The sequence below is a fragment of the Entelurus aequoreus genome, linkage group LG24 (assembly GCF_033978785.1).
Source record: "Entelurus aequoreus isolate RoL-2023_Sb linkage group LG24, RoL_Eaeq_v1.1, whole genome shotgun sequence".
Taxonomy (NCBI): Eukaryota; Metazoa; Chordata; class Actinopteri; order Syngnathiformes; family Syngnathidae; genus Entelurus; species Entelurus aequoreus.
In genome coordinates, this window is record NC_084754.1 from 32,808,076 (window position 1) to 32,823,482 (window position 15,407).

Below are 15,407 nucleotides of genomic sequence, written 5' to 3' on the forward strand. Positions count from 1 at the left end.
GACTCAACAAACCCTGCTGCTAGTATCACCGCCTAACTAACAATTATCATGTTTTTGTGGCGCACTGCCCAGGCAGTTTTTGGTCCTTTACTTCCTGTTCAGCTGTACTGTATGTCATTCATTCTGCTTACAAAACTTGCAAAATACAAAAGCCATTACTTTTTTTTTTACCAATCAAATTGACACAATCATTCCTTTCATGAACCTCGGTGTGTCAAGCAAGAGTTTATTCAAGTCGAGTACAAAAGAAAGCCATTCCTCGCCATTTACTACCAAGCTCTTTTCTTAGAGCACATGCATCAAGTGCTGCATACCACAAACACTTCAACCCGCATGGATCTCTGCACTTTACATAATACTAACCCGTTTCCATAGGAGTTGGGAAATTGTAAATATAAACGGAATACAATGATTTGCAAATCCTTTTCAAGCCATATTCAGTTGAATGCACTACAAAGACAACATATTTGATGTTCAAACTCATAAACTTTTTTTTTTTTTTTTGCAAATAATAATTAACTTAGAATTTCATGGCTGCAACACGTGCCAAAGTAGTTGGGAAAGGACATGTTCACCACTGTGTACATCACATTTTCTTTTAACAACACTCAAACGATTGGGAACTGAGGAAACTAATTCTTGTTTCCATTCTTGTTTTATGTAGAGCTTCAGTCGTTCAACAGTCCGGGGTCTCCGCTGTCGTATTTTACGCTTCATAATGCGCCACACATTTCCGATGGGAGACAGGTCTGGACTGCAGGCGGGCCAGGAAAGTACCCGCACTCTTTTTTTTACAAAGCCACGCTGTTGTAACACGTGCTGAATGTGGCTTGGCATTGTCTTGCTGAAATAAGCAGGGGCGTCCATGAAAAAGACGGCGCTTAGATGGCAGCATATGTTGTTCCAAAAGCTGTATGTACCTTTCAGCATTAATGGTGCCTTCACAGATGTGTAAGTTACCCGTGCCTTGGCCACTAATGCACCCCCATACCATCACACATGCTGGCTTTTCAACTTTGCGTCGATAACAGTCTGGATGGTTCGCTTCCCCTTTGGTCCGGATGACACGATGTCGAATATTTCCAAAAACAATTTAAAATATGGACTTGTCAGACCACAGAACACTTTTCCACTTTGCATGAGTCCATCTCAGATGATCTCGGGCCAGAGAAGCCGGCGGCGTTTCTGGTGTTGTTGATAAATGGCTTTCGCTTTGCATAGTAGAGCTTTAACTTGCACTTACAGATGTAGCAACGAACTGTATTTAGTGACAGTGGTTTTCTGAAGTGTTCCTGAGCCCATGTGGTGATATCCTTTAGAGATTGATGTCGGTTTTTGATACAGTGCCATCTGAGGGATGGAAGGTCACGGTCATTCAATGTTGGTTTCCGGCCATGCCGCTTACGTGGAGTGATTTCTCCAGATTCTCTGAACCTTTTGATGATATTATGGAGCGTAGATGTTGAAATCCTAATTTCTTGCAATTGCACTTTGAGAAAGGTTGTTCTTAAACTGTTTGACTATTTGCTCACGCAGTTGTGGACAAAGTGGTGTACCTCGCCCCATCCTTTCTTGTGAAAGACTGAGCATTTTTTGGGAAGCTGTTTTTGTACCCAATCATGGCACCCACCTGTTCCCAATTAGCCTGCACACCTGTGGGATGTTCCAAATAAGTGTTTGATGAGCATTCCTCAACTTTATCAGTATTTATTGCCACCTTTCCCAACTTCTTTGTCACGTGTTGCTGGCATCAAATTATAAAGTTAATGATTATTTGCAACAAAAAAAAAGTTTACCAGTTTGAACATCAAATATGTTGTCTTTGTAGCATATTCAACTGAATATGGGTTGAAAATTATTTGCAAATCATTGTATTCCGTTTATATTTACATCTAACACAATTTCCCAACTCATATGGAAACGGGTTTGTACTTAAGATTGTGTTGCAACAAACATTGATGTCACGAAATGTATCAACTTTAAACATGAAACACCCGTTTAGTAAAGTATTTAATTTGTTGTGTGGTTTCTGAATTCTTTTGTACGACATTGAAACTTTTTATTTTGCAGAAAAAAAAAAAAAAGGATTGCAGCATTTGCTAGTAAGACTTGGTTATTATTTTAACACCCAACAGGATGAGAATAATCTCCTCTTTTTTACAGAATGTTGGGTCTATGACACCGAGAGGATCATCTAGATCAGGGGTTCTGAAACCTTTTGGGACCGTGGACCTCTTGAAGAGAGAAGATTTTCCAAGGACATCCTTATAATTCTAATGCTAATCAAAAATGTATATATTTTCTATTTGTACTAGATACCGTAGAAATTAGGGAAGTTCTGTTCCTCCCTTCCACATCCCACCTCCCCGGATTTTAAAGAATCAAATGTAGATACTTTTCTTATGCTTTCTGATCTCTCTCTTTATGTCCACTGCTCGCTGTACATATCCTACCAAGTCACACCTACACTGTTCCAGTGTCCATTTCTCTGATGATGCAATTGTTGATGACTGAAGTGTTGATATCAACCAAACCTAAACCCCCCCCCCCCCCCCCCCACACACCCGGATTGTAAATAAATCAACGTATATACTCTGAAGATTATCTTGTGTGATGACTGTATTATGATGATAGTATATATCTGTATCATGGACCCCGACTTAAACAAGCTGAAAAACTTATTGGGGTGTTACCATTTAGTGGTCAATTGTACGGAATATGTACTGTACTGTGCAATCTACTAATAAAAGTTTCAATCAATCAATCAAAAAAAATGATAGCTAAGATACAAAGAATTGCAGTTTATTTGCCGTGATAGAAGTGATTATTATTAGCTATTATATTAGAGCAGCGGCTCCACACGGTGTATGGAGACACATAATTAGCTGATAGCTGCTTGTCAGCCGGGGCATTGAAAATAAATATAGTGTCAGTCAGAGGGGATTAGCAATTAAATGCATTAATCAGCAATGACGATCACATACTTTTCATGAAAATTACCCACAGCCCGATCGATCGGCACATCCGTAATATAAATGATTTATATTGAAACATTTCAACCTGGACTTGTCCAGTATGTACCCCGCTTTCTGCCCGAATACAGCTGGGATGGGCTCCAGCGCCCCCCGCAACCCCGAGAGAGACAAGTGGTAGAAAATGGATGAATGGGAATTTCAACCTAAATACTTGAAACATGTTTCTCAGAGGTTTGAATTCACTAACCCTGCACTTTTTGACAATATTTCATGAACAAAAATGTTGTCCCCTGGGTGCTGTTTGGAACATTTCTGCTATAAAGTGGCCTATTTGTGTTAAGTTCCTTCTGTTGAATAGAGCTGTCATGGAAACTCTAATGAATGCACAGTCACTTACCGGGCATAAACATGCTGGGTAATGCTTTTGGAGGCCTGACGCAGAACATGATGAAGGACTTTCAGTAACTGCTCTCGAATCCAGCTGACGTCTTCCTGCACATCTGGCAGCCACTCCAAAAGCCTAAATAGGAAATTAGAATGACATTAAAATCTCAGGATATACACAGAACACGACAATCCACCAGTACCTGAGAGTCAAGGACAAAGCGGACCTCCAGGGGGAGAGTGTAGGGGAGGCATCATGGCAGATGCCATCCTGACAGGAAACAGGTTGCTTAGCGACTGCGCCAGACTTCTTCTTTCTGTGCAGGCCTCAATCAGGGCTGTAGGGGGAGACAAAGAGGCACACATTGGAGTACAGAACTAGACATTGTGAGGATCAACCTGCTCAAAGTCACATTCAGAATTAACCAAAAAAATATAACAAGAACACCACATTGTATATTTTTGCACAATTACAAATTATTAGGGGTGTAACGGTACACAAGAATTTCGGTTCGTATGTACCCTCGGTTTAGAGGTCATTTTCGGTACAGTAAGAAAACAACAAAATATACATTTTGGGGTTATTTATTTACCAAATTTGCAAAATCTTCCACCAAAAATAATTTTCTTAGTGGAATATTTGATGTGAAGTAATGGGAACCTTGGATAGGTCAATAATTCATAATAACATTGATTTTGATTGAATGTTATGTTTTGAGCAATGACAGTTTGAAAGAAAAAAAACAGCTTTGTTTTATTAGTCAACATTGCAACTTTTTCTAAATTACATTTAACCTTTAAAGGCCTACTGAAATTATTTTTTTTAATTTAAACGGGGATAGCAGATCCATTCTATGTGTCATACTTGATCATTTCGCGATATTGCCATATTTTTGCTGAAAGGATTTAGTATAGAACAATGAGGATAAAGTTCGCAAACTTTTGGTCGCTGATAAATAAAAAAGCCTTGCCTATACCTGAAGTAGCGTGACGTCACAGGAGGAAGGATTCCTCACAATTCCCCGTTGTTTACAATAGAGCGAGAGAGATTCGGACAGAGAAAGCGACGATTACCCCATTAATTTGAGCGAGGATGAAATATTTGTGGATGAGGAACGTTAGAGTGAAGGACTAGAGAGGCAGTGCAGGGTGTATCTTTTTTCGCTCTGACCGTAACTTAGGTACAAGGTCTCATTGGATTCCACACACTCTGCTTTTTCTATTGTGGATCACGGATTTGTATTTTAAACCACCTGGGATACTATATCCTCTTGAAAATGAGAGTCGAGAACGCGAAATGGACATTCACAGTGACTTTTATCTCCACGACAATACATCGGCGGAGCTCTTTAGCTACTGAGCTAACGTGATAGCAGATAGAAACAAAATAAATAAACCTCTGATTGGAAGGATAGACAGAAGATCAACAATACTATTAAACCATGGACATGTAACTACACGGTTAATAATTCTCAGCCTGGCAAAGCTTAACAATGCTGTTGCTAACGACGCTGAAGCTAACTTAGCAACTTAGCAACCGGACCTCAAAGAGGTCATCATACATAGACGTTTCCAACCGGAAGTTTAGCGGGAAATTTAAAATGGCACTTTATAAGTTAACCCGGCCGTATTGGCATGTGTTGCAATGTTAAGATTTCATCATTGATATATAAACTATCAGACTGCGTGGTCGCTAGTAGTGGCTTTCAGTAGGCCTTTAAGCTTTTTTATTTCACTTTTGTTATGTTTTTGTTTATTTACTAGTATTTTTAGAATGTGCGTGGGCCTTTAAAACATTAGCTGTGGGCCACAAATGGCCCTCCGGGCACACTTTTGGACACCCCTGCTACAGATAATAAAAAATTAAATCTGATAAATCTATGGATAAAAAGCAGAGCCTGGCGACGCATGCGCGTTTATCGTAACACTCTCTCTCTCTCTCTCTCTCTCTCTCTCTCTCTCTACTCATCTCTCTCTCTCTCTCTCTCCTCTCTCTCTCTCTCTCTCTCTCTCTCTCTCTCTCTCTCTCTCTCTCTCTCTCTCTCTCTCTCTCATCTCTCTCTCTCTCTCTCTCTCTCTCTCTCTCTCTCTCTCTCTCTCTCTCTCTCTCTCTCTCTCTCTCTCTCTCTCTCTCTCTCTCCCTCTCTCCCTCTCTCTCTCTCTCTCTCTCCCTCTCTCTCTCTCCCTCTCTCTCTCTCTCTCCCTCTCTCTCCCTCCCTCCCTCCCTCACCAATGCTGCTACGCGCACAATTTGTTTTGTTTTTAACCCCTTCTTAACCCTGAACGTACATTGAAAATACACGCAACCCTAACTCAAAATGCCGGACATTTGAGGCATTTAAGAAACTCCGCCCTGACAGCTCCACAAAAGAGGACATGTCCGGTGAAAAGAGGACGTATGTCAGTCTATCCTAGCCCGTTAGCTGCTAGCATGCCGTGTGTTGTGCCTCAGTGTGCATTGTTTACACAACGTGCGTTACGCTACTTGATATGTCCGTGTGGAAACTCGTTCGGTACACCTCCGAACCGAACAGACACCCCCGTACCGAAAACGGTTCAATACAAATACACGTACCGTTACACCCCTATTATTTATATTGAATAAAAATGAGGGCTTTCAACGTTAACGCGCTCATGCCTGTGATTAATAAAAATAAATTGTGTTATTAAATATGAATGAATATTAATCACAATCCGCTTAACCCGGAAGACGCACACATTGTTACACGGTCTGTGATCACAATGAGAGGCAGTCAATTTTGCTTCAAAACAGAACTTTAGATAAAACTGAGGTCACGTACTCGAGGATAGCGCCGATAGCATGAATGCTAGCTACATCGACAACAGGCAGAGGAGAACGCTATGGTGGCGGTTCACCTACGTCAGGGGTAGGGAACCTATGGCTCTCGAGCCAGATGTGGCTCTTTTGATGACTGCATCTGGCTCTCAGGTAACTCTTAGCTGACACTGCTTAACACGATAAGTAAATAATAATTCCGCTGGTAATCACAGTGTTAAAAATAACGTTCAAAATATAAAACATTGTCATGCATTTTATTAATCCATCCATTCGTTTTCTACCGCATCTGTTCAAGAAGTCGCATAGTGGTAAGAAGTATTTTATTCATTATTAGTTAGCTCAGAATAACAATGTTATTAAAAAGAATAAGAGACTTATTGTACTCTAAAAATGTTGGTCTTACTTAAAAATGCACGCATTTAGTTGTATTCGGTGTTAAAAAATATTACATGGCTCTCACAGCCAAAAAGGTTCCCGACCCCTGACCTACGTCAATGTTGTCAACAAAAGTAGCACAGTTAAGTTAAGTTAAACATATGTCTTTGCTAAACAGACAGCTACCGCTTGGAAACTACTGAACATCTGTGAAGACCAAGTCCTGCAAGAGGATGTCATTCATATCACCACAGCTGATCTGTCGTACAATACCATGGAGAGGGACAATTACAGCAAGGATGAACCAACTGTACCACACAAACAAGGGCATTAAGTTGCAACTACTGGCTGAAAGTGAATTTATTTTGCTTCCTGGAGATCATTGGACATCTGTAAGTAATCACAACAAGCTGGGGTCGCATTGTACCAAAATAAGAGATCAGGACTGTCATCTGAAGAGGTTGTTTGGTTAAACAACTGGTTGAACTAAAAAAAAAAAAAGAGTAAACAGATGGTGCACATGACGTTAAGTTGTTAATGAGTGCCTTTACTATATTAGCGATTAATAACTGAACCTTGATTGCAATATTATTGCAAAGACTTTCCAAATGTTAAGTTAAGTTAACGTTAAAGTACCAAAGATTGTCACAACCCACACACACTAGGCTGTGGCGAAATTATTCTCTGCATTTGACCCATCACCCTTGATCACACCCTGGGAGGTGAGGGGAGCAGTGGGCAGCAGCGGTGGCCGCGCTCGGGAATCATACTGGTATACTTACTGTTACCAAGTTTTGAGCAAATCAATGACTTGCAGTTCAGTAAAACATTTAATAAAACATTCTTGTATGACATTCTGACTACAAAATTTCATTTTTATCCAAATATTGTGGTATTTTATTTATGAATCATGATTAATCACATCCCTGTGATGAGGTGGCGACTTGTCCAGGGTGTACCCCGCCTTCCGCCCGATTGTTGCTGAGATAGGCTTCAGCGCCCCCCGACCCCAAAGGGAATAAGCGGTAGAAAATGGATGGATTAATCACATTCTAGAGTTTGATTAATCTGATTTAAAAATATTGACTTGACAGCCGTGATAAAAATTGCTTGTCAGCCCGAGGAATTAGTCTGCCATCAAGCTGTCACTCACAGCTGTCTCGTACACAGTCATGCGCACAGAGCGCATGCACATATACACAAAAACAGTCCCAGAGAAGCACCTAATAGTTTGCAGTCATGTTGTTTTTAAACGATAGGCTATACATTCATAGATAGTAGGGGTGTAACGGTAAGTGTATTTGTATTGAACCGTTTCGGTACGGGGGTTTCGGTTCGGGTCGGAGGTGTACCGAACGAGTTTCCACAACCAACATATTAAGTAGCCGCCTCCGCTTCCTTCTGCCTCTGTCAGTGTCTACACAGCACCCAGCATTGTCCCACCCACACAACCATCTGATTGGTTACAAACAGAGCGGTAACAGCCAATCAGCAGTGCGTATTCAGAGCAGTAACAGCCAATCAGCAGTGCGTATTCAGAGCAGTAACAGCCAATCAGCAGTGCGTATTCAGAGCGCATGTAGTCAGTGATTAGCGTTTAGCAGGTAAGCATCAGGCAGCGGACTCTACCCAAATGATAATAAACACCTCCCAGTCAACTACTAGTAACATCACTATGAGCCTGTTGACCTTCTAGAAATATAAAAAGGCAGCTCGGCTCTCTCACAGTTCTGGCTTGATGTGAAGGCTAATTCGCTTTTAGCGTAATGTTAGCTCATTTTGCGGTGTGTGTGTGTGTGCGTGTGTGTGTTACGGACAGCAAAGCCCTGTCTGTCTGTTATTTCACTTTACCTTTTTCTGTATTGATTGAGCTGTGTTGAAGCAGCAAAAAAGGACATTATGTTAAATTAAGAGTTTCTGTCTCTGATAGTTGATATAATAATGCAACTGCATCATTAAGCCTACATGAACTCCATGGTGTTCAGTGATTAATAGTCTCTCCTATCGCTATTGTACCATTTTTTCAGCTATATTTACATGAATCATTAGTAATGGAGCAGCCTAGTTTTGAATGGCAGGGTCCCTGCTGTCACATGTTGATAAAATATAACATTTACATAATAAAATCAACTACAGGCTTCCCAAATGCTGTAATAAATGAAGCATGATGAGTTGACTTGAAAATGTTTAATGTTGCACTTTTTATATGTAGAAGAAAAGTTTTGTCATTTTATTTAATCTGAGCAACAACTTGAGGCAGTTTAATGTTGATTAACGTGGGCAGAATTATTATAGTGTTCCCAATGTTAAAAGGATAAAGCCATTGTTTACAAATTTGGTAAATAAATAACCAAAAAATGTATATTTAGTTTTCTTACTGTACCGAAAATGAACCGAACCGTGACCTCTAAACCGAGGTACGTACCGAACCGAAATTTTTGTGTACCGTTACACCCCTAATAGATAGCCAATATTAGTAGCTAATCTCAGCCAAATCTTACATGGGGTGTAATTTACGTGCTCAAAGATGGAAGAGGGTGGGACATTATGGTTACGACACTTTAGAAAGTTAGTGCCCTCTATTCAGCCGTGTAAACGTTGCAAACAGTCCCTTTAACTGTCAAATATGCTGTATACATCTCAACAATAAATGCGATATTTCTGCTTCTAACTAATTTGAAGGGTCATACATTACATTATTGATAAAGTGTATAATGCTTACATACCTTTGTGCAGTGTAGCTGGAAGGTGAACAATGATCTGCTCCTCTATCGAGGGATGAACGGTCACTGCTCCTCCGACCTCCTCCATATTTAGCTTTTCCTCTTCTCCAACACCTCTGGCATCACCATGAGCACAATCAATTTGCTCCTCGTACTCTTCCCTGTTAGCGTGCAGAGCTCTGTCTATGTGGGGGCCGTTGAAATGGAGCAATCCTGAAAAATAAAAACCAAATGAGTGTTTTATTGCCAGGGCGTCGTGGTGAGATTTATGATTGAACTATCTTCACCTCAGCACACAATGACAAGCTGTCGAGTAGCCATGACGAATAAACATAATGGACCTGATCTAATAAGATCAGAGAATACCAGGCGCTAAACAGCATGTGCAATCTATAAAATAGCCTGTACTTTTAGTGGGCGTGTTGCGTGCAACCTACTATCATTGAACATTATTAACTCTTGCAGACCACCTTATTGAAATTAAGTTTTTACGTGTCTTTCAGCACTAAGACACTCGATCATTTACTGCACATTCATGTTATCCTGCTACTACCGGTGGCGTTTTGCTACGTCTTCAAACAGGTGGGAGCTTCAAACAGGTGGGAGACATCTACCACTTTTTCTGGGCATTTTCAAAGCAGTCGTGCAGTGCATTTACATTTTTTTTGTGTGCTGAAGGTATACTTATGAGAGAGAGTCTGCACTTACTGCGCTCAAGATGCACAAAAATGCACCCTTCAACAATTGTCTTCATATAGGACATGGGTGTCAAACTCTGGCCCGCGGGCCAAATGTGGCCCGCCATGTAATTTCATTTGGCCCGTGAGGCAATATCAAATTAACATTAGAGCTGGCCTGCCGGTGCCGCTGTAATACCCCATTCACCGCTAATACTCATACTTGCCAACTCTCCCGATTTTCCCGGGAGACTCCCGAATTTCAGTGCCCCTCCCGAAAATCTCCCGAGGCAACCATTCTCCCGAATTTCTCCCGGACAACATTATTGGGGCCCAGCGTCCTCTACAACCTGTCGTCACGTCCGCTTTTCCTCCATACAAACAGCGCGCCGGCCCAGTCACATACTATATGCGGCTTTCACACACACACACACACACACACAAGTGAACGCAAGCATACTTGATCAACAGCCATACAGGTCACACTGAGGGCGACCGTATAAACAACTTTAACACTGTTACAAATATGCGCCACACTGTGAACCCACACCAAACAAGAATGACAAACACATTTCGGGAGAACATCCGCACCGTAACACAACATAAACACAACAGAACAAATACCCAGAATCCCTTGCAGCACTAACTCTTCCGGGACGCTACAATATACACCCCCGCTACCACCAAACCCCGCCCCACCCACCAAGTTAATGTTGATATATACCTCAGAAGGCTGCAAATAGAAAAGAGGCATTACATTTTTTATTAAAATTGTATTTAATATACCATTGATGTTTTTTCGTTTGTTTTTTTAAAGTTGATTTTGCACTATTAAGTTATATAAGCGCTGCTTGTTCCATATTCAGTGTTAAAGCAAATCAGTGTAGCAAACTGAGCAATAATTAACGTTTTATTCATGCACTTTCTCTTGCTACTTCAAGGCTTGAATGTTTGATTCATTCATTATTGTTATTTCATTCCATCCATCCATTTTCTACCGCTTGTCCCTTCTTTGGGGTCGCGGGGGGTGCTGGAGCCTATCTCAGCTGCATTCAGTCAGAAGGCAGGGTACACCCTGGACAAGTCGCCACCTCATCGCAGATTGTTATTTTATTTTCAAATTTATTATTAGCCTGTGGAAAAAGTTTATTTTGATAATTACTTCAGAAGGCTGCAAATAGAAAAGAGGCATTCAATTTTTATTTAAATTTTATTTGATATGCCATTGATATTTTTAAATTATTATTATTTGAAACTCGATTTTGCATGTCACTATAAAGTTATATAAGCCTTGCTTGTTCAATATTCAATGCAAAACTTGTTTGGGTTTAAAAGGTTAATTTGTTCAACCTTGGCCCGCGGCTTTGTTCAGTTTTAAATTTTGGCCCACTCTATTTGAGTTTGACACCCCTGATATAGGAGATATGTTAATAATATATAGTCTATGTGAAAAAATTAACACCACTATAGGACACCAAAAAGCATCAATTGAATTTGTTTTGATCAGCCCTTAAATTATCCAGCAGTTATAAAATGATAAATGGATGCTCCCACCTGTGTGCGAAGTGTTTAACCAGCAGCACACATCTATAATCTCTAACATATTTTCTGAATTGCAATATAGACAATGAAAACATTTTAGCACACTGGCGGTGCTTTCTGTGTGCGAGGCTGTAGATCACATCAACGAAGTGCATTTGTGCATCTGGAATGATACAAATGCAACAAATGCACAATGAAATGAGTTTTTTTTTTACATATTACAAAAATATATTACAATCAAATGCCAAGACACACTAAAACACATCAATTGAATTTGTTTTAATCTGCCCCTTAGCATGCAGTTATAATATTATAAAATAATATCGCTGAATGTGTCTAATAACTTTATTTCCGAGAGTCCAAATATGTTCTCACAGCCGTGTGCGTGCGTAACTCTGTTTGCACATACTTTTCAGACATGCTAAATAAAATTCTAAATAGTGCTCGCACGACAGTAATCAGTGTTGATTAATCACATTGCACATTGTATATTAAATTACAATGTTCTCATCCTAGTTTTGTGGTGCGTTCTGATAATCAGAATATGTACTGCATATTCATGAAGATAGGGATGCTAAATGGATTGCGCTCCTTAATCTGCTCACTTAACAGATGTACCGTATTTTTCGGAGTATAAGTCGCACCTGCCGAAAATGCATAATAAAGAAGGAAAAAAACATATAAGTCGCACTGGAGTATAAATTGCATTTTTTGGGGAAATTGATTTTATAAAACCCAACACCAAGAATAGACATTTGAAAGGCAATTTAAAATAAATAAAGAATAGTGAACAACAAGCTGAATAAGTGTACGTTATATGAGGCATAAATAACCAACTGAGAACGTGCCTGGTATGTTAACGTAACATATTATGGTAAGAGTCATTCAAATAACTATAACATATAGAACATGCTATACGTTTACCAAACAATCTGTCACTCCTAATCGCTAAATCCCATGAAATCTTATACGTCTAGTCTCTTACGTGAATGAGCTAAATAATATTATTTGATATTTTACGCTAATGTGTTAAATAATTTCACACATAAGTCGCTCCTGAGTATAAATCGCACCCACGGCCAAACTATGAAAAAAACTGTGACTTACAGTCCGAAAAATACGGTACACGCAAACCTTTAGTAGATCAAGCCCAAAGTGTTGACTCTTACCATTCTTCTTTAGGAAGTGCAGAGCGTCATTATATCCTTGTTTACACATGGCTTTCATAACCTAGACACAAGAAAAATCATTCATTAAGTTCACTGGAGTTCATGCGAGTCAATCAATCAGCCCATGGAATGTGTATATATTGAGCAGGGAAGGAGACATACCATTGGATCTGGTGGAAAAAGTGCCCGGGAAATTCTGTAAAGGTTGGTGAGAGTGAACTGGATGCTGGTGTTGGTGAAGCGGAGCTCGTGTATATTGGTGGAAGTGTCTCGCGGGCAGATGTCGCTCTCTCCAGAGAACGGGGACACGGTGATGGTGTTTTTCAGTTCGTAGTGAGGCAAGTTGTCAGAGATACCTCCGTCGACGTACCGCTGAATGGAAAAAACGGAGTCGCAGGTTGTACCTTAGGACCAAATATGGTAATCACTGCGCTAAATATATGGACACTTCACAGAACCCTCAAACACTACCATGTTGCCTGTGCTAATATATTTCTGACAAATACTTTACATGATAGCGCTGTTATTAAACCTCAAAGTTTAACCCCATAAATCGTTGGTAGAATGTGCTCTAAAAAACACCCATTGTAACTTTCGGGTGTTTCATCGTATCACCACAAAATTTGGTACACACATTTGGGGGAATGAAAAGCACATGTCTGTCAAATTTGAGGCGCTAATTGGTGGGAAAGCACGGCTGTCTTTAACCAAAACATCACTATAGACCAGACCTGGGCATTCTGCGGCCCGAGGGCCACATCCGGCCCTTTGTGCGTCCCTTTCCGGCCCGCGTGAGGCCAATCATAAATTACAAAATACATTTAAAAAAGTATCTGTCGAGTGTGCAGTACAACGGTGCTGCTTTTGTTTTGAAAAGCGTTATTTGTATTACTTCCGTGTGGACGTATGCTCGTGCGCGATTGTGAGTGAATGTGAACAGCGGCAATCACAAATTACTAAATACATTTTAAAAAACATCTATGTCGTGCGTGCAATACAACTGTGCTGCTTTTATTTTGAAAAGTGTTATTTATGGGCTTATGTCCGTGTGTAACCTGTGAGTGAAGGTGCACAGCAACAAGTGATGCCCGGTTATCCCGAGACGCTAAAAAGAGAAAAGTTGATGAGGAATGCCGTGTTTTCAACAAGACAGACTGCCAAGTATTTCTTTACAGAAATTAAAGGTAAAGCCGTGTGCTTAATTTGTGGTACAAAGGTTGCTGTGTTTAAAGAATATAATTTGAATCGCCACTACACGACGAAGCACGAGGATAAATAACGGAATCTGTCTGATGAAGAGCGCGCAAGGGAGGCTGATGCGTTGATGGTAAAACTGCAAACCCAAGAAGGACTTTTTGCCAAAATCACACCCCCAGAGATGCAGCCGTCAGGACAAGTTTCGTCATTTCTCACAAAATCGCCAGAAAAACTAAGGCGTTTTCTGACGGAGAGTTTATTAAGGAGTGCTTATTGGACTCTGTTGCGCTGATATGCCTGGAGAAGAGGGGCGCATTTGAGAATGTGTCACTCTCCCGACGCACTGTAACGAGACGGGTTGAGACCATCGCTGGAAACTTGGAGCTTCAGCTGAAGAACAGAACGGCTGACTTTGACTGTTTTTCGCTGGCTTTGGATGAGAGCTGCGATGTACGTGACACCGCCCAGCTGCTCATCTTCTTACGTGGGATAACTGCAGACTTTCAAATCATGGAGGAGCTGGCAGCCATGCAGTCAATTAAAGGGACAATCACACTTGTTCACAGAGGTAAATGCGTGTTTGGACATGTTAGGACTGAAATGGGACAAGCTGGCAGGTGTGACAACAGAGGGTTGTCCAAATCTGACGGGGAAAAATGTTGGACTTTTAAAGAGGATGCAGGAGACAGTGACAGAAATTGACATTTTTGCATTGTATTATACATCAGGAAGTGTTGTGTAAGACAGTGTTAAAAATAAAACCATCAAAAGCAATCTTCTTTTGTATAAAGTTAAGTTAAATGAAATTATTATTATTAATTATTATTATTATTATTATTATTATTATTTATCATATGGTATATTAAAAATAATATTGAGCAAAATTTAATCGAAATATTGTCGATGTGGCCCTGCAGCAGTGCTCGGGTTGATCATGCGGCCCCCGGTAAAAAATAATTGCCCACCCCTGCTATAGACCGTGGTCAAGGAGCGCAGGGGAGACGTTCCCTCCAGGGGGTAACACCCTCCATTTTACCAGGCACTGGATCCCTACAGTTCCGCTCTTTGGTAGGAATGACGAGGCCGTCGATTTGTTACAACTCTTTCTTTATGTTTTCCACTAAGCCAACCGGATATCCACCATGCTATTAACACTCCTGAACATGCTAGCGCTCCCTCTCCTAACTTGCCCACTCACCCCACATACCGCGCTTTCTTAAGGCCATCACGAAGCCAGAGATGAAATGCTAGAGGCATTGAGTGCCACTGTATTAAATGACATTGAAACTAACTTGCAAAATTCTAGGGTTGTTGGCATTATTTGCCATGAAAGTGTAGATGTGGCGGTTTTTAAACGACTGATGATCTACATACAGGTGAGAATAATCAATTCAATTTGGCATTTGCATGTATGCCCTGGCACACCATTATCATCATTTCATAACCGAAGCAAAAAACTTTTTACACTTTTATGCTGAAATAAATACACCTACAATTCATTAAATAAAAATATAGAAAAAAATTCCGGCAGCGGTAAAGTTTAGATCAGGGGTCTCAGACACACG

The 15,407-nt window shown here is 40.5% G+C and overlaps 1 protein-coding gene across 1 annotated transcript in view; it reads right to left on the reverse strand.

Annotated features, from left to right (window-relative positions):
• pnpla2 (patatin-like phospholipase domain containing 2) overlaps positions 1–15,407 on the reverse strand; it is a 29,052-nt gene that overhangs the window by 1,948 nt on the left and 11,697 nt on the right. The window contains 7 exon segments of the mRNA XM_062035588.1: positions 3,373–3,495; positions 3,563–3,585; positions 3,587–3,610; positions 3,612–3,697; positions 9,261–9,470; positions 12,646–12,706; positions 12,808–13,017. Of these exon segments, the coding sequence (XP_061891572.1) occupies positions 3,373–3,495; positions 3,563–3,585; positions 3,587–3,610; positions 3,612–3,697; positions 9,261–9,470; positions 12,646–12,706; positions 12,808–13,017 (737 nt within the window).